We start from the raw sequence: 19,680 nt of genomic DNA on the forward strand, positions 1-19,680 counted from the left end.
TATAAAAAATCTATTCTAGATTAAATCTTATGGACTGATGAAAAGAATGTATAGTCTCTACCAGATAGGGTTCAAAAGTCACCAAATATCAGTAAGACCAAGAATTCTACACATCCTGTGAAGTGTCAATGTTGCTCTAGGGGGCTTGCACACTTTTGATTCACTATGATCAAAACCAAACAAACAGAAAAAAGAAAAACGCCAACTGGCATCCATCCCTCTGAACTCAAACCGTCTATGTACTCCTACGAGAGCCCCCGTGACAACTTTGCCATCGGATTGCTCAAGTCCGGTGTTTCTATACAAATACATGAGTGCAACAAATTATCGAATTACTCCAATGTCTTGTGAGATAGCCGATAGCAGGCATATGTGCAAAGAACAGGCAGATTTATCCACAACACCGTCCCGAAGGAGTGTTTCTTCACAAAACAAACTCATTGGAAAAGAGTAGGTCCACTTGGCTGCAATGTGAGTACCACAAAATAACACTCCATTGACTTAATGAAGGACATCACTTGCTGGGGACATGTGAATATTTTGCTGCCAACCTTAGCATCTATTCTCAATTTGTCCGGGAACATCAGTGCAAAAGCGACCTTCCGTTGATGTAAGAGTTTCTTGCATTCCTTGAATCGATCACGTTTCTCTCTTGTCGAATTTGCAAAGTCTAGGAAAAAGAAAATGCTATGGTTCTTCCAAGAAAGCCTTCCTTTACTCCTCGCCTCGCATGACACCAGATCTTTTTCAGAATTGATCAGGCCTGTTTCCCTCAGCGGATCGCTGAGCCAGAACCCTGTGAGCTAGCTCAATTTCCAGCTTATGGTCCGAGTCGAGAAGACTCGGAAAGAGCCCGTCCATGAATTTTGCCACATCCTGACCTTCTTCGGCCTAAAGAGTTCCAACAATACGGATGTTATTCCGCTGGCTATGGTTCTTCAAGTCCTCCAACTTCTCCCAGACACGCTCCAAATCCCCATTAATCACTAGCGAATTACCAGATAACTCCCTCTCCAATGACTCCAGATAATGGATCTGTTTCTCAACATCCCCCACCCTTGTAACCATCTCAGTGAATTTAATCTCCATGGCAGTGATCGATTGACATATTACAGAAAGATCCTACAAGTCAGCAAGGACCTTCGTCAGCATTGCCGACATGTTAAAGATTTCTCACTGAATTTCCCGCACTCCCCTGACCAAATCGGCTCCCTGGCTCGCGGCCTGCAGCTCGGGGGTGTCAGCTTGAGCACGTAAGTGTCTTTAATGTCTCCAGAGCTCAAGCATTTTGAATTCTTTAACATATTGTCCACCTAGAACAGTTATAGAACAGAGTGTATCGAATCTCACCTGTTTATGATATTAATCGTATTAAAACTAGCAAAGTGCGCAGAGCCCTCCGTTCACACGTCTGAACCTTGCATGGCATCCATTTTCCCTCGATAAATAAGTGTTGGAGGTGACACCACAAAGTGTAAATGAACAAGTCCCAAATGGATCTGTTTGGTGGAGACCTAGAATGAAGCTCCTTTTACAGCCTGTTGTCTGGAGGAACGACACAGCGCTGTGAATGTTGTGAAGGAAGTCACAGAGGAGAGTGTATGGAGTCACTTCTCTAATTATAATGACAACCCATAAGCTCATGCTAATCAGTCTTCAGTAACATCGCCCACCGCTACATAAAGAGTAGGTCCTATTTGCGTCACCGTCACCAGAGGCTACCTCTCGCTCTCTCACTTTGTCTCTGTCCAAAATCTAGTGAACAGCCTCCATAGGCAGTATTTTTAGGTGTCACAAGTGCTCCCAATGTGGAGGCTGCTCCAAAAGGAAGCCAGAATAACAATGCTTATTTATGCATAGTAATAACATACTGTATATTATATCAAATATTGTAATTACTACAATAATAATAAATTATATTTTTTTATTATTTTTATTATAATTTCAATAAGAGGTTCCTTAAAAAAAATGACCTTAAAAGCGTACATGAAATTTTGACCCCTTCACACTTCAGCCCTCCGAGGGGATTAATAGGGCACAGGGATGATCACTTCTGAATGGGAAGCATCCAAAAAATCCATCCAAGTTGGCTGACAAGACAAACATAATGTTGATAGCAAATGTAATTCGCTACATTTCATAACATTAATAAAAAAACATTTTGATCAGATTAAAAATTAATCTTGCTATATATTTGTGTATGCTGTGCATTTTATGCCATTCGTTAATGCCATACATTATTGACATCAATTATGAGCCAAGTCTTCATTATGTTTTGTGTGAGAAGCGCTATTTATGACAAAATAATCTAAACCAATCCAAAACATTTCTTCTAAATTATATCTCGAGTGCTACTCTGTACCCTGACTCCTGGCAAGGTCAAGGCTAATGCGCTATGACCCTGCAGGAACAATAGTCCCTGTCATGTTTACATGAACTCTACTGGCTGGAGAATGACACAGCCATTATAGTAACAAGCCAGCAGACCAGGGGCCAGCACAATTAGACACGCTCCACAGCAGGAGAGGGTTCAAAAGAGCACCTCTAAACTGCTCAGTATGCCCCATCACCTCAACACCCTAGAGTCATTATTTATTAACACAGTAGTGTAATTAATTTTGGCCATGCTAGCAGCTGGTGGTGTTGCTGAGGAGCCGTTTTACCTCCCGAGAAGATCTGGACTGATGTGCCTGGCTGGGGGAGGTGAAAACAAGGTGATTTTGAATGGCAAACTGTCATATTTTAGGATTAATATTTCTAATTCAATTTGTGAAGTTTCTTCTTCACAAATTCAAATGGCTGCAGTAAGAGAGAATAAATCTGAACAACAACACACTGTGCAAAAACAACATTAAAATGTCACACATGCAAACTATTAAAGGAATAGTTCACCCAAAAATAAAAAGGCTGTCATTATTCACTCAGCCTCAAGTTGTCCCAAAACTGTATGACTTTATTTCGTGGAACACAAAAGGAGATGTGGAAGAATTTTAGCCTCAGTCACTACTGACTTTTATTGTATGGGAAAGAGCAGTATCAACATTCTTAAAAATTTCTCTTGTGTTTTTATGCTAGAAAGTTCCCATATAACACATGTACATCTCAGAAATATCTGTTTCAGATCTTTTCATCTGTAAAGCATCACAATCTAAAAACATATGTTTTACATTTTTAAAAGATCATATTTACAAACATTCTAATTCATAAACATCTCAAACACATCTGCTGAATGTCTTATTGACATCCAAGAGAAAACGTCTTATGTTTTGCAGATGAGAAAACTACATTATGTAAAATATATGTCTTCCAGATGTAAACACACACATCAGATAGAAGTCTGGATGATGTACGTGTGCCATCAAGGTAATTTATACAGGTTTGTAACGACATGAGAGTGAGAAAATTACAGAATTTAAATTTTTGGCAGAACTATCCCTTTAATCTTAGCACTAATTACCTTTTCATGTCAGGGACTATCTTCTAGCGGGTGACACTTAACTGTATCTGTTAACAATACAGCAAAGCCTCTTGTATCGTATTGCTAACATTACTGTAAATAACATTAACAGTTTGACAGACGGAAACCATTCTCACTAGGCCTCAATACAAGGGAACACACTAATAGGATGAAAAACAATGTAACATGTTTTTTTCAAATAGCTGAAGTATCTTGAGGACTGCATTTTATTTGTGCAAAAATGTCTTTATCTATACACTGCCTACACTCTTTACATGGCTGGAGAGAAGTAAAAAATCCTCACCAGAAAAGAGACTACCAAGAAAGGAAGTCACAAATATATTCCAAGTGAACAAGAAAGAAAACGAGCCCTGAACTTTCCTGTATGTCATAAAATATTGATTTTGATGTTCTGCTTGTTTTCCACCTTAAAGCTGTGAATACTAAGCTTCAACAAGCAGGCACATTTTATACAAGCAATGGTGTTAGGGCTTACAATCATGAATTTAATCAAGCATAGGCTTGAACAGAACTTGAAAAAACATACTACAGCAATGGTATCAGATTGTATTAACATAATAATGTGATACATATCTCAGTACTGAATGATTACTATTCAGTACATTACAATTGTATATGTCTAGAAAATATCTATATTTTTTTTAGTTAAACACATACATCTAATATCACAGTGTATGTGTAGCCATGGAAAGTATAAAGTCCTCTATACCAAACATCAAGGTTAAATTAGTAACCCACTAACACACACTCACACAGAAACATCCATCTTACCCCTAAACACCCCCTAAAGTCAAAATAATCCTCCCACCCTTATTAGCTGTTTTTATGCGACCCCAGTTCTTTCAACAACAAAACCTTCCAAGCTCCCTCTCAGAACAAATAAAGACCCCTGCATTTCCTGCTAGCCTTCTCCACAGGTGATGGCTGTGAGGTCTCAAAAATAACCCTACTCCAGCTGAGGAGGGTGAAAGGAAGGACTTCTGATCAATAATATATCTTTAGACTACCAAAAAGCTCTTGCACAAACACAAGAAGGAGCTGAAATCAAACCCATTCCCAACCACTGCTGTGTGTAGACAAGCCATCTTTTTGAAGATCTAATTTGTGGGGGAAGCATATAATAAATCTTGTTTATGTTTATAAAGAATTAGCTTTCACTGATGTTATCCCTTCCGATCATTAGGTCCAATAGGAATCGGATAAAAGATATTTATCTGAAAAGCCTCCGTGAGCTATGTCTTTCAATCACTCAATCAATGTCATAACCTTGGAAATGGTCTTGGGAACAAAGTTCATCAGTTTCCAACTATAAGAGCTCTATTCCAGTTTAATGTGCAGAGAATTATACTGCCCCACAAAGCAAAAATGCAGTAACTATACCAACACTGAAACAAAACAAAAAAATGGCTTCATGGCACAGACCAGGAACATGTATAAAGTAAGCAAAGGGGTTATGAAACCGTGTGTGAAGACTGACGAAGACCTACAGGTGGTCTGGTCCCCAAGCACAGAGGAGGAATACTGAGCAGATTTGGACCACCGACACTCACAGCTGGTATTGTCCTCTAGAGACAAATCAGCATCCACCTCCTCCCTATCAAAGTTGAGACAGAGCCCCAAATTGTTTTACTCCAGGAGTCACGTATTGAATTGACTTGCACACCGTGCTTCGGTGAGAGAAAATCAATGTGGAAGCATTTTGTCAGAGTTGCTAATTGGAAATGCCGTGTGGAGGCGGCAAACAAAGGCCTATACCATTCCTCTCCACCTTTACTTTTGTGTGCTTTCTAACAGCAAACACTAATGCATGTATAAGTGTGAGTGTTTGTGTGTGAGCCCTTGATTTAGACCACAAGAATACACAAATGCCCTCCACCCCACACACACACACCCACACTCTCTAAAGACACATCTGTAGGCACACCTCATTAGGCGAGGAAACTCATTACCCGTTGTGAAAGCTTGGCAGGATGGCCACAGGTTTCAAAGGCAAATCCCAAAGCTCTTAAACAGAGGAAATGAAAACATACTGTACATGCATGGCAGCTCTACTGGCAAAAAAAAAACGGCACTAGAATTTCACCAAACACTCTTACACATTCAGGTCACAACTGGATCTACAAGATGCCCAAAGTGTGTAAAACTTTCAAAATATTTTCAAGACAACTAGAACAAAATAGAATAAAATATATTTCAACAAATCAGGACAAATCTACAGAATTCATTACTTTTACACTGAAATTTCAAGAGACGCAACTGGCTGTCAAACACATATTAAGCTACACATAAGCTACACGTAAGTATTTCCTCAGGCACTTATTGAGTCTAAACAGATGTAAAACTTACAGAATTTCAGTAGTACACCCAAATGACAATAGCCATATCATACTGTTCAAGTGTTGTACTTGCTATAGTTTACTTCAATGCTGTTTCTTCATCAAACGGCAATGTCAAATGCAAATCAAGTCAATCGTTGAAACAACAGTGCCACCTTGAATAAAAAATTGCATGTATGTTTACATGTACATGCGATAATTTGCCATTGTTGCATTGAAAATCAATTTGATGTAGTAGTCATTTGTATATGAATATAGTACTAATTTGTCATGTAATGAACATAGAAATAGATATGCTGTGATAGTAAACTTACACAGATATGAAATAATCACAAAAATATAATTTATGGAAGTGCAAAACAAAAACAAAAACGACACTATTACATACTAAGGGTCTTTAATGACTTTTGGTACTTTAGCCATTTTATTCTATACATTAAATGTATTTATTTATTTTTGTTGGAATTTTTAGTTACAATTTTCAAGAGAGACAGATTGAGGAATGCTTAAGAGTTGTGGGCACAACTCCCAAAAATCGATGAGGTACAGGTGGTGGAACGAGGTTCCACATCACTAAAATACCCGAGGTATGGGTTTAAGTGTTAAAAAGCCTAGAAGCAGTGCAACGAATAGAATAGAATTGAGGTGCTTTGAGGCAAGTTTCAAAGTTCTTTTAACTAGACACATTCATCACTGCTTCTTAAAATCCCTGCGGTCATGGCACAAACAGAGAATAAACAATGCGATGCATCACAATGTTCAAAGAAGTGGATGTAGTGCATGTTTACATGGGAAAATTATTCCAAAATGGTACAGACTGGTGAACATCCACTAAAAGTAAGCTGTTTGTATGAGACAAAACCTATGAATAACATGTCCGGATATATTTCAGCCCAAAAAACATTAGTCTAATGGCATAAATAAATAAATACAATTTTAATTAACAATAAGAAATATGTAAAATAAAATTATAATAATACAGCACTGAGTATCTAATGATAATTCATATTGAGAATAGCAGAATCACAACATAAAAATTAAATGTACAGTCACATTAGAATTTATGGAAAAAAAGTACATAATTGTCATGAAAATAATATCATGAATTATAACGGTTCTAAAAAAAAAAATCATTTCCTTAATGCATTTTATTTCGATTTTGGGTTGAATTGTGACTTGGACATGTTTTCCTGAGATTTACCCATTGAGGGCTGTCTGCAATGAGCCTGACTATTTAGCCCTCACTTTCAGACAGGCTGACGGAGCCCAGCAAGAGATTAGATCAGTCACAGAGCACACTGCTGTCTTCCTAGAACATCACAGTGTCCTGCCTCCTGATGATGTTTTTGCTGAAGCTGATGTAAGTATTTATCTGACCGTATATGCCATCATTAAAGTGTTTGGGAAGAAAATAGAATGGAAGAATGGATGAAGGGAAAACAACATTGTGTGATTTTGAAGGTGGGCAGGTGTGTGAATGTCAGGATGTTTACTAAGAGTATGTTAAAGTGAATCTCACAAAAACATGTCCAGGTCACATTTCAAACCGGAAAAAAAAAATCAAGAAATTCATCCATGAAGTAAATTCTCATTATATTTTCTTTACTGTTATATATAAAAATGCAATCAAATATATACACTGTATATATATATATATATATATATATATATATATATATATATATAAAAAACAAAGCTTAAAAGGTTCACCCCAAAATTAATATTCTGACATTATTTACCCCTAACTCTGTATGACTCTTTATTTCATAGAGCACAAAAGGAGAAAGTCCATTTTATATCCCTTTTTTTTAGATCTACCTTTTCAGAATTGGACAAATGCAGACAGATAGACATACAACTATCGTGGTTTCTGCATTTATCTTTTCCTTCATTCTTTGCTCAATATAGCTCATACGCATTGCTAGTACAGCCACTCTGAAGAGGAGCACTGAACCATAAAACCCACTGCAAAAGAGGAAATGTCATTTGTATGTCACTCACGAAAAGAGTTTATCATGTTGATCTCCGCGGTACTCGAGTGTTTGACATTTTTTATTAGACCCTGTGTTTCATGGGAAAAGGCATAGATTGTGATCATGTGTTCAAAGAAGCTCTTTCTGTGTTGGTTCTGCTCTGCTCTGTGACTCTTCGACGCTCTTTCGTCTTCATTGCTTCACTGAGCTGATTAAAAAGGTAGGAAAAGAATACGAAAAAGGCCTAAAGCTTTAGAAGAAATCCTGTAAAGTCCCCTGAGCCCTCGAAGTGATGGATCCACTTTCACAGCTTAAAGGGACTCTTTTCCTAACGAAGGCTGATTCTCGCAGAAAGCATTAGCGTTACATGGTTACTTGGGGCTGTCTTCTTACCTCTTATTCATTTCATCCCTCATAAACTAATAACAGCAGAGAGAACCGAAAAAACTCATTATGTTTCATTAAGCAAACAAATCACACTAAGCCTTTGCTTTCTGTCTTTTCTGCTCTGTCTCCTCTTCTATCTCTATAAGTCAAAGAGATGCTATGTGAAAGGAAATGCAATTAATAGGTTACTTATTAATTCTAGTTAATCTTATCCTACTGGTTCCTTGTCTTTATGACTTTTCAGTGTGAAATCAGCAATTAAAAAGGGCAGTGGCCGTAAAGGTTATGAATTTTGTATTCTATGAATATGAATACTGAGTTATGCATCATTTAGTGATAATTTCAAGGGCATCTCTTTCCGTAATGATTCAGTCATTGTGTATTGCATGTGGAATGTTAAATATCATTATATATCAGTAACATCAATTTGGTGTGGCCACCATTTGCCTTTAAAGGGACAGTTCACCCAAAAATTTAAATTCTCTCAGAGAAAATTCTCTGGGTGAGAAATTTTTTAGTCATTGTTTACTATAAAAATCCACTTTCACATTCTTTTTTGTTTGTGGCGATCACATTCTTCATGCATATTGCCACCTATTGGGCAGGGAGGAGTATTTATAGTAAAAAAGGACTTAAATATTGATCCGTTTCTCACCCACACTTATCAAATCACTTCACAAGAGATGGATTAAACAACTGGAGTCGTATGATTGCTTTTATGCTGCCTTTATGTCCATTTTGAAGCTTCAAAGTTCTGGCCACTATTCAAAGTTAATGGACCAATATAGCTAATATATTCAAGTGTCTTCATTTGTGTTCAGCAGAAGAAATAAAGTTATTTAGATGGCATGAGGGTGAGTAAATGATGAGAGAATTTTCCTTTGTGGGTGAACTATCCCTTTAAATTAGCACCAATTCTCATTGGTACACTTGCAAACAGTTTTTCAAGGTTGTTGGCAGAGAACTTGCCACAGTTCTTCTATGTATTTAGGCTGTCTCAATTGCTTCTGTCTCTTCATGTAATCCCAGACTGACTGAATGATGCCGAGTTCCGGGCTCTGTCGGGACCATACCATCTGTTGTAGGACTCCTTGCTCTATTTCTATTTGCAAAAGGAGTGTTTGTAAACCTGAAATCTTTATTTCCTATTGACACACTGAATCAAAAGATGTAAAATAACTATCTTTAGATGAACGTTTTTGTGAAACATCCAATGTGCCTAAGACTTTTGCACAGTACATCTGTTAAATGTTCTTAAACTTGATTAGATAATCAACTCTCAAGAACAACTGAATCTGTCAGCACTTCCTTATGAAATGGGTTTCATGCATTATTCAGGTAGCTTTGCCTGAGGGTGTTCACATGACCTCGGATCAAAATATTGAATTATGGAAACTTAGCCAATCCAACCCTTACATAAATACTGTGTCAGAATCATGGAATAATGATGGTAACAGATGTAATACCATGGTACAGTATCACTCAATGATTACTGTACTTCAAGGTAGTTAAAAAGTACCATGGCACATGTCCAAAATCATGGTAATCCATGGTACTTTTTTGTTAGTGAATGCAAAAGACCATGTTATTGTCCTTTCAAAGTAATAGTCACTCACTTGGACACAAGGGAGAAGGCCTCCGCACATACGGCTGGGCACGGCACCAACTTAATGACGACATGTTGGGCTGCGGCTTGAAAGTGAGCTTGGGACACTTTCTCCAGCACAGAAGACAGGGTCTTCACATCTGCAGCCTTTGCGCCCGTCTCACCACCCACCGTATCCAGTATGTTCCCCCCATGCACCACCAACACCAGCACATGGGTTTGACATTTCTTCCGGAAGGAACACAGAAAGGTCACAGCAAAATAGTATACAAAAGAAAGAACAGGAATGTACAGGATTGTAATAGAGATAATAAGAGATGAAACTCATGGGTTATAAGCACTTTATGCAATAGTTAGTTCCGGCCCACCAATTTAATTGGCCGAGCAGTGCAGTTTCAAGTATACTGATATTTAGTAAAACAATGCTTTACTGTTTGTATCACTCTGATTGTCTGTGTTCATGGCATTGGCGGTAAGTCTGTGCTCTGCTCAGCGATGTGCAACGGTTGGTATGCATTGCATTTATTTGGAACTATTTTTGTAAGATGAGCAAAAATAGATAAAATAACTGGCCATATTATGTACTGAACGTAAAATAAATATAATTACATTTGCTTCAGCTACAAATAATTTTGCGTAGGGTGCCTCCAAAAAAAAAAAATCATTAAATGCAGGTACAGCCCTGTATTCAATACGAATTATGCTTTATACTGAATATTTAAAAAGAATATCTTACCTCAGCTTCTTCTAGACCATCAATGCTTGTCTGGGGGACACATTTCTGCCTCCTTACATGGTACAGTCTCTCTGACCCTATTCAGATGAAAGCATAATGTAGATAGAGAGGAGGATATGTATAGAGATAAAGAGAGAGGGAGAGATAGAGAGAGAGACTATAGCTAAATTGCACAGCAAAATTAACCACAAATGATTATTGATCCTACGAAGCGAGCTCATCCCCCTTTCAATAGTGATTATAACTTCCATTTATTCTCCTCATAAGATGACACAGAAAATGTAGTGCTGTTATTACAAAAACTACACTGGTGCTTTCATATTTCAAAACAAGTCAATAAGAAAGCAGACCCTCTATTTTTATGTCAGCTGGTGTAAAAAAAAAGAAGGTCTAAATGATAAGGATGGCTGTGTGAAAGAGTTTCAGGCCAGTTGATGGAACAGTCCTTACAATCTTTATATATTCCAATGATTTTTTTCATTTGTTGCATTTTGTTTCTCCATGATGTTTAAAAACTGTTACAGGGGGCCTGGGTAGCTCAGTGAGTTAAAACGCTGACTACCACATCTGGAGTCACGAGTTCGAATCCCAAGGTGTGCTGAGTGAATCCAGCCAGGTCTCCTAAGAAACCATATTGGCCCAGTTGCTAGGGAGGGTAGAGTCACATGGGGTAACCTCCCTGTGGTCACTATAATGTGGTTCTCGCTCTCGGTGGGGCGTGTGGTGAGTTGTCCATGGATGCCATGGAGAATAGCTCGGGCCTCCACACTCACTATGTCTCAGCGGTAATGCGCTCAACAAACCTGATTACTTTCTAATTACTTTATAAGAAAATTTATCACATTACTAATTACTTTTCTAAAGCATTTAAGTTACTTTCTAAAAATAATTTCTGCTCAACGAGTTCAAAATACTATCTGTATTTCCTACTTCATTGTCGCATTTCTCCCTTTCAATTACTTGTTATGGGGCGCAGACCCTTCAGCTGTCACAGAAATGCACACATACATATAGAATTAGAATAATTATTAGAAATTAATTTATGTTTTAAATGTATTATACATAAAAAAGATTATTTTAGTATAACCCAAGTAAAGCACTTAAAAATAAATAACTTAATCGAAAGCCAGCAACTGTAATCTGATTACACATATTAAAAACGTAATGCGTAACACCAACTTTCACTAAAATTAATTGTATTAAAATAACTAATTACTCTGTAAAAAGAATATACCAAACACTGGAAAGGGTTTTGCACCATTTGGCATTGTTTCCAGCAAAAGTATATAAAGTTTATAGATGTTAAAAAGTTACTTTACAGTTTTAACATTTCAAGCATTTCTGTCAAATTAAAAACATTATTTGTAGTAAAATTTTTATAAAACATTATTTTATATATATATATATTTACACATATACAGTATATTTACACATATACAGTATATATATACATATACAGTATATATATATATATATATATATATATATATATATATATATATATATATATATATATATATATATATATATATATATAGTATGTATTGAAATTTGATAAAGAAAAGAAAATATATAATTTTTTGTTGTGAGGGCAATGAAAATGTTGGCAGGGCAGAAAAGAAAACTCTTATTGTTGAGACCTGATAACAAAACCAAAAAACTAACTTCAGTAACACAAGAGAGGAAGTGAAAAAGAAAAACAGACAGGGTTTTTCTCACATGCAGCCTTTGAGTGTCTCCGAATGTCTGAATAAGGACATTGGCCTCCAGGCTAAATCATTCCACTTCATCATTCCATGTTCTATATATATATATATATATATATATATATTCCATTTGTAGGTTTCCCACACTGTTCTTCAATCTCATTCTCACACTTTCATGTTCTAGCACTCCTGCCACACTATCAGCATGGACCTCTCACCAGCTTTCACCAGTCTCTCTGCTTTAGAGAAGAAATTTTGGACACCCGCACAACAAGGTGAAAAGTCGATGCAGGTCTTGCCCTCAGTGTGCAAGTCTAATGGAATGAAGTGGTCATTAAAAGCAGCTGATCTACGGGGGAGGACCATTTAGAGAGGAGGATAATGCAGTAATAATGGACTTCACTATAAAAAATAGAATTGGTTGAACATGAACATGTTAAATGGGAAGAAACTGTGAAGAGTTGCCAAGTATGGTTTCAAATTGGTAAAAGTTATAGCGATTTAGCTTTGAAACTTTCCATTGGAATAATGACAAACTCCACAAATATATAACACTGTCAAAATTATGGATAATAAAAGCCCTCTCACACACTCACCGCTGTGAAAAGAGCACTAAATCCCCTCTTATTATTGCATCACATCACAGATATTTTTTCAATTACGCTACTCTGCAACACTTCAGTTTAAAGAACAGTTCCAGAATCTGATCCCACCATTATGTAATGAAAAAACATAATTTGAAAACCAGAGCCAGTTAAGAGATTGTACAAACAAAGCATTGATTCTTAATCCATCCATGGAACCACTTTCCCCAGATGCACGTGGGAACCCGCACGTACTCTATGTGAACCACCGGGATGATGTCATGACAACCCTGAGCCACTATGACTTCAAACAGACTGAGCTGATGACAGACCAGACTGCCTCTCTTAATGGCATATTTATTCACTTCCAAATTACTGGGTCTACAAGGAGCAATTGTATTCATTGAAAAGCTGCACCCAACTGCAGAAACCCCTCTACAATGAGAGCCTCTGCTCATCCCAGCTGCAAGGCTTTCATTCACAGCCACTCCAGCAAGGAAAACAGGCAGGGCGCAGATCTGTTCTCTCCAGTGCTTAACACAGCACACACTGCCAATCAGTTGCTTCATTATCAGGCTCAGTGCCACGTTCCTGCTTTTGCCTGCCTCTCAAAATATTCATAAAACACAATTCAAAATATTCTAATATATTCTAATTCAGACTGCATACTTAACCATGTATATGGTGAGACAGATGGCTGGACGGACGAACGGACAAACGGACACATGCAGTAGATAACAGACAGACAGACACACAGATTAATGGATGGATGGATGGATGGATGGATGGATGGATGGATGGATGACAGACAGACAGACAGGCACATGAAGTAGATGACAGACAGACAGAGACACATAGATAGATAGACAGACAGACAGACACAGATGTAGATGACAGATGGACACATGCAGTAGATAACAGACAGACAGACACACAGATGGATGATGGATGGATGGATGGATGGATGGATGGATGGATGGATGGATGGATGGATGGATGGATGACAGACAGGCACATGAAGTAGATGACAGACAGACAGAGACACATAGATAGATAGACAGACATACACAGATGTAGATGACAGACAGACACATGAAGTAGATGACAGACATACATACAAAGTAGATGAGAGACAGACAAGCAGAGAGAGATAGAGAGAGAGAGAGACAGACAGACAGACAGACAGATAGATCGATACAGACATTTTAAAAGAAGTACATTGATGGTTTTTCTTAGTATGGATCTGTACTTTATCATACTTCATGTGGAAATGTAGAGATTCTGCAGAAGGGGCTTAATACTAACGCAGCGATGGTTGTGCCGTTTACTTTCAATTTGGCTCAAAAGGTGAGAAAGTGATGGCAAAGAGATGGAGAGAAAGGGATAAAAAGCAATAACCACAGGACAATGAAATGATAAGGTGGGTGCAGAGAAAAATGAAAGGCAAAGTATTGATCACAGCCTCTGCTCCAGATTGTCACTCCTCCATAAATTCAATGAGAACATTTTGTTCTTATTCACTCTGCTTAGGAGTTGCCTGTCTCTCTTGCTTTAGCTCATGTCCTATATTTCCCACAGCTCAGTCACCCAGTCTACCCCCTGCAGATTTATAGCATCCTGCAGAAAGAAACACAAGCAATAGGGAGAGAAACAGAGACAGACCGAGCAATTAGAGAGAGAGAGAGAGAGAGAGAGAGAGAGAGAGAGAGAGAGACGGAGGGATTGAGGGAGAGAGCATGTGAAGAATGCGACCGAGAAAGACAGACAGACACAAGAGATCAATGGAGAGAAAAGAATTTGGACCACTCCGTGCAACATCACATCTTCTGTAGTGTTGGGGAAGCTACTTTGATACTGTGGCTTCCCAAGCAAATCATGATTTAGAGTACCGGTAGTTAATCTACAGTCAAGCTACTCTAAAAGAAGTCAGCTTCACTTGTATTGCAATAAGAGTATTTAGCTGACACAAATTCAATGAGGATCTCAATTAAATTATCAAATTAGATGGAACAAAATAAATGAACACTAAATATAACTAATGAAACAAAAAAAAAACTACTGTAATTCATATATGTGAGTAGAAGAATGTAAAATACCTTACAGGGACATCTGTATAATGACTCAATCGAATCAGTGAATCTATTGAACTCCTTGATTTAGATGAACAATCCAAACGATATGATTAACTACTATCAGTTATTATTACTACCTACTGCCACACTACTGAAATTGTAGATAAATTAGTAGTGTTGCTGCTTTTAGTTTGTTAAACCCAACTAGTGCTGCACGATTAATCATATCGCAAGTTGTTGTTTTGTTGTTTTAAAAAAGACATATGAAAAATAAATTTGACGGTGATCATTTTAGTCTAACATTTTTCAAGGTTTTCTACTTCCAGATGTACAGAAGTGAAGTGCACATCAAATACATTTCATACAACAGGGTTTCAGTTTTTTAAAAATTGTTTATGAATTATGATACACACAGCTTTATAGGGTTAATGTTTGGCGATATTATACACAGACCTCATACTGCCAAAACTGTGTGTAGTGCGCGGGCACACACACACACACACACACACACGCACACACAAACACATACACATTCACGTGCAGTGTAGTACCACAACTCACAAATAGGTGGAGCTCTTTCAAGTTAAAATGCTACTATAAAAGTCTTCATTCAGTGCATATAACAATGTAGGTAAGCCTGTGCAAATTTTTATGTTTCTAATTTATATATAGTGTGCTGTAAATTAATTGAAAATCTATTGAACTCTATATGGGTAATTCTTGACCCGAACATCACAGGTGTCATAACATAACGGAAGAGTTAATAACGTACTGAATCAGTTAAACCCCATGTTCAAAAAAGCGGATGACAGAAACTGTGATTGGCATTTATTGAACAATTAGAGGCTCTCAATAACACATAATTTTCTGTGAGACATGTCACTATGAGTTTGGTCTCACTGTGACATGGGAAATGTGTGCAATTACAGGAAGAGCAGAGCAGATATTTTTGACCATCTGCTTGCCAAGGATCACACCTGGCTATACCAAGTCTCAGGTGCAGAATAAATATATATTTTCTAATTTTCATCAAATTTGCCATGGACAGCAATATGCTCTATTGAAATACATTCAAAATTCTGGCCTCAGCACTCGCCATCTCAGATAATGGACTGTGAAGAAAAAATACAGACAATCCCTTGCACGCATGCACATACCAATAAATATTCCCATACATTCACTCCAAAAAGCACATAATCAGGATAAACACACATTTATAAATTTTTCCCCATAATTAAATTTTCTATAAAATAAATGAATGCTATCATAAAATTAAAACATTTTAAATAAAATGTTTAGAACAGAGCATAACATGTAATGGCATTATACTGCATATTTTTTACTGCAGAAATCAAAATTTTAAAGAAATGTTCATGATATTTTAAAGATAGTATTAATTTCCATGACTTCTCCCAAACATGGACATCACAAACTTAAAATATTCTAGGTTTTCCATGACCGTGTTAACCCTGAGAGAGTCTACGATGTAGAGTAGGGAGGAATTATTCATGGAAATTGTATCAATTATAAAATGTAATGGTATACATGGAAGTAAAAAGCACACACAACTGTGTCTGTGAGTGTGTGATTGGTGTGAGTGTCACAGAGCACCTGTGATCTCTGCTGTGTGTATGTTGGCATGCTGTGTGTAGACAAGTCCGGGCATACTCACTGACTGACTGATCCAGGTGTAACACCTGTCCACCGCAGTCACTGTCTCTCTGCCTTCACATTCACACACTACCAAACACATCAAATAGGGAGGACACAACACAACAGGATCTGCTTGTAGTGTTACAGCTGAACAAGTTCAATTATTCTGGATACATATGCAGTAAGGGATGTCAAAAATACTGGAACTTGTGATTTCTGGTCAACACTTTACTCTGCTATATATAAAAGGCAAAAAGCCCAAACATAAGTTCTATACTAAAACGTTACATTACTTCGATGCCAAGTCAATACTAAAAATAAATGAATTCAATTTTAACCTAATTTTAAAATGTAAAATTATCACATTTTTGTTAGGTGAATGTAGACCTTCCAGAGTAAATTCAGCAGACCTGCTGCTGTCTGTTAAGTCAATCAATCAATCAACAATACATGTTTCATCTCTCCATGGTCTCTACAAGTAAGCTAATGAAATTAGTTCAATTTATGCTAATTTTGTCTTTAATTTATTTGGCAAGTACATCATCCTTGCTTAACTTTTAAAAAAGTTATCCTGTGGAATCAAAACTGGCATTGAGAATCGTAAAATTACACTGGCATCAGTCTTGACCTCTGAAATGTTGGCATCATGACAACCCAAGATGCAATACTGCAATTCAACAGCATCTAGCTCCCACTGACAAATAACAACCCTTCCTTTTCTGAAGCGACTACCAGTCTTGTCTCTTATCAGAGATCATTCACTCTCTGTTCCATCAATGTTCTCTGCACAGCAGAATGTGTAGCACAGAACAGTATCAGTGTCCTTCGGCACTGGCAAATACATGCAAGTCAATATATAATGTAATCTGCCCTCCTCCCGTGACAATATGCTCCATCACTAGCTTATTATGGTTTTCATCCATTTCTATCATTTATTTCTCTCTGTGGAGTCATCCTATTGTTCCTAGCTTTGTGTCTCTCCAGTTTTCCCTGCTTGGGGCATTCTGTCTTTAAATGGAGAAAGAGTAATTAAATGAGAGTTAGCGTGTGAGGGAGATTGTGCCTACTAGAGGCATATGTTAAAAAAAGGCCTTGACGGGAGCTCATGTGGGGGAGAATACAGATGAGATGCGTCTGAGTGCCTGGCTGTGGTCTGTGTCTGTGTCTGTGAGGAACCGACAGCGATGCGAGACTGTCAGCCATGGCCCCTCAGATAAACTGAGCAGATAACGTACATGAATCGATCAACCGCTGGAGACTGGGGCTCTTACTTTCTGCATTAATTAGTCTTCCATTCTAATTTATTCACACAGAGTGTGAGATCTAATCAGAACCTTGAATGCACATTGAAAAGCGTTTGCTTTCGTCATAATGCTACTGAATAGGTAAATAACATTTGAAAATTTGAGTAAAAATTTTAAAGCTCTATTAAAAACTTTAATTATTGTCACTTTATACCTGGCTGCTACCTCAATAACTGCTATGTCCATAGAACACTCATAGTATCTCATAGTATGTTATGTGTACATTTAGCATTTTTAGAAACTGTCATCTTTTTGCACTACTGTGTACTGGTCGGCGCTGCACTGTCTCTCACTGTGCCTATTGTCCTGTTAATTTTTTGTAATTAATTGCACTATCCCGTACTTTTTGCACACGTTTGCACGTGCACTTTATATAGGTATGTTAATTAGTCTGTGTAGTCTCATGTGGTTCGGTGTATGTCTCATGTTGTTTTATGTAGCACCATGGTCCTGGAGGAACGTTTTCTCGTTTCACTGTGTACTGTACTAACTGTATATGGTTGAACGACAATAAAAACCTTGACTTGACTTAAAGGGGAGAGGAACAGAAAATGGATTATGAAAAGAGCCTCCTTTCTAACTGTAGTCTTAGAAAGATTATTAAATAAATGTTAGTGATATTTACTTGGGCAAATTAACACTGCACTATTGCCACCTGTGGAAAGCATATCTGACCATGTATCCATACACAGCAGTTAAGACAAACGCACCTTCAAGATTTTAAAGAGCTGATTCAGATGCCTCTAGTCTACTGAAACACTAACCCTAGTGGCCGAAGCTGGAAGTGTTGTTGTTGAAAGCTCCAGTTTCTGGGTGAAATGTCCACAGAGGGGCAGCAAAGCTAAGTTTTAAAGGGAGGTGTTTCTGGTTGTAAATAATGTTCTAAAGTGAAGAGGAATGCCCTGATCCAAACACCAACCCTGAATATAAACATTAGTGGATTAAAAATGTAATCTTAAATGTAACCTCAAAATCGTGGTCACCCAAACCAGTGTCTCTAAGGTTGCTGCCGCAATGTGGCAGTAACACCACAGGAAAAGGTATATCACAAAAATGTCTGATGAGAGATGGCACTGGTCAGTAACTTGGCAGAATGGGGTCATTGTAAAGGATCTGAAAAATTAAGTAGCAACACGTCGACATCTCGTGTGATCATTGCCACAAGCAATTAGAACCAGCCTGTGGGGGACGCTTCGCCATGAAAACTGCATTCAGCGCTAATTTTCTGGGCACACTTGCATGTTACCTGATTTGAATAATTCCTGTAGTGAATAAAAGAGATCCTGGCCAAACCCTAAGCTTGCAATAAAGCAGATTAAATTTGTTAGAACTCACTTATTAAAAGCATAAATATGTAAACGGGTAACAGTTATTTGCCCAAGATTTTGAAAGAAGAGTGGTCCTGGCGGAAGAATTGCTGTTTTGGCTTATATAGCCCATCACACTGTTTCAGAAAGTGCTAGTACTAAGGCAGATTTTGGGGAAAGTGATTTTGCCAAGAGATGCTTCAAGCTGTCCAGAGGCAGTTCTGGGGCAGTGACAATATTTTCCTGGCTTTACTAACAGAGCTGACAAGGACAGAGCAATGAGGGAGGTAGAGAGGGAATTTGGGAAAGTAAGACAGATAGCCGGAGGGAGAGAAAGAGATAAGCAAGGTGGATGGCACTGTCTGCTGATTCTCATTGAATGCCAACAGCATCAGGGCATTTTAATGGTCTCTTGAATCTTCACACATTGGCAAAGCCAATGGGCACCCACACTCTTTGGTTTCACAGGGATTCACATAACCATTCACTGCCCAAATAATGCCTTCACCCAGCTAATACACATGTAATCAAGTTAATT

At 37.7% G+C, this 19,680-nt stretch overlaps 1 protein-coding gene across 1 annotated transcript in view; it reads right to left on the reverse strand.

Annotated features, from left to right (window-relative positions):
- LOC127631592 (membrane-associated phosphatidylinositol transfer protein 3-like) overlaps positions 1-19,680 on the reverse strand; it is a 128,711-nt gene that overhangs the window by 53,056 nt on the left and 55,975 nt on the right. Inside the window, exons 4-5 of the mRNA XM_052109834.1 lie at positions 10,517-10,593; positions 9,791-10,008 (exon numbers count right to left, since the gene is read on the reverse strand). Of these exons, the coding sequence (XP_051965794.1) occupies positions 9,791-10,008; positions 10,517-10,593 (295 nt within the window). The remainder of the gene's footprint in view (positions 1-9,790; positions 10,009-10,516; positions 10,594-19,680) is intronic.

The sequence above is a fragment of the Xyrauchen texanus genome, chromosome 38 (assembly GCF_025860055.1).
Source record: "Xyrauchen texanus isolate HMW12.3.18 chromosome 38, RBS_HiC_50CHRs, whole genome shotgun sequence".
Classification (NCBI taxonomy): Eukaryota; Metazoa; Chordata; class Actinopteri; order Cypriniformes; family Catostomidae; genus Xyrauchen; species Xyrauchen texanus.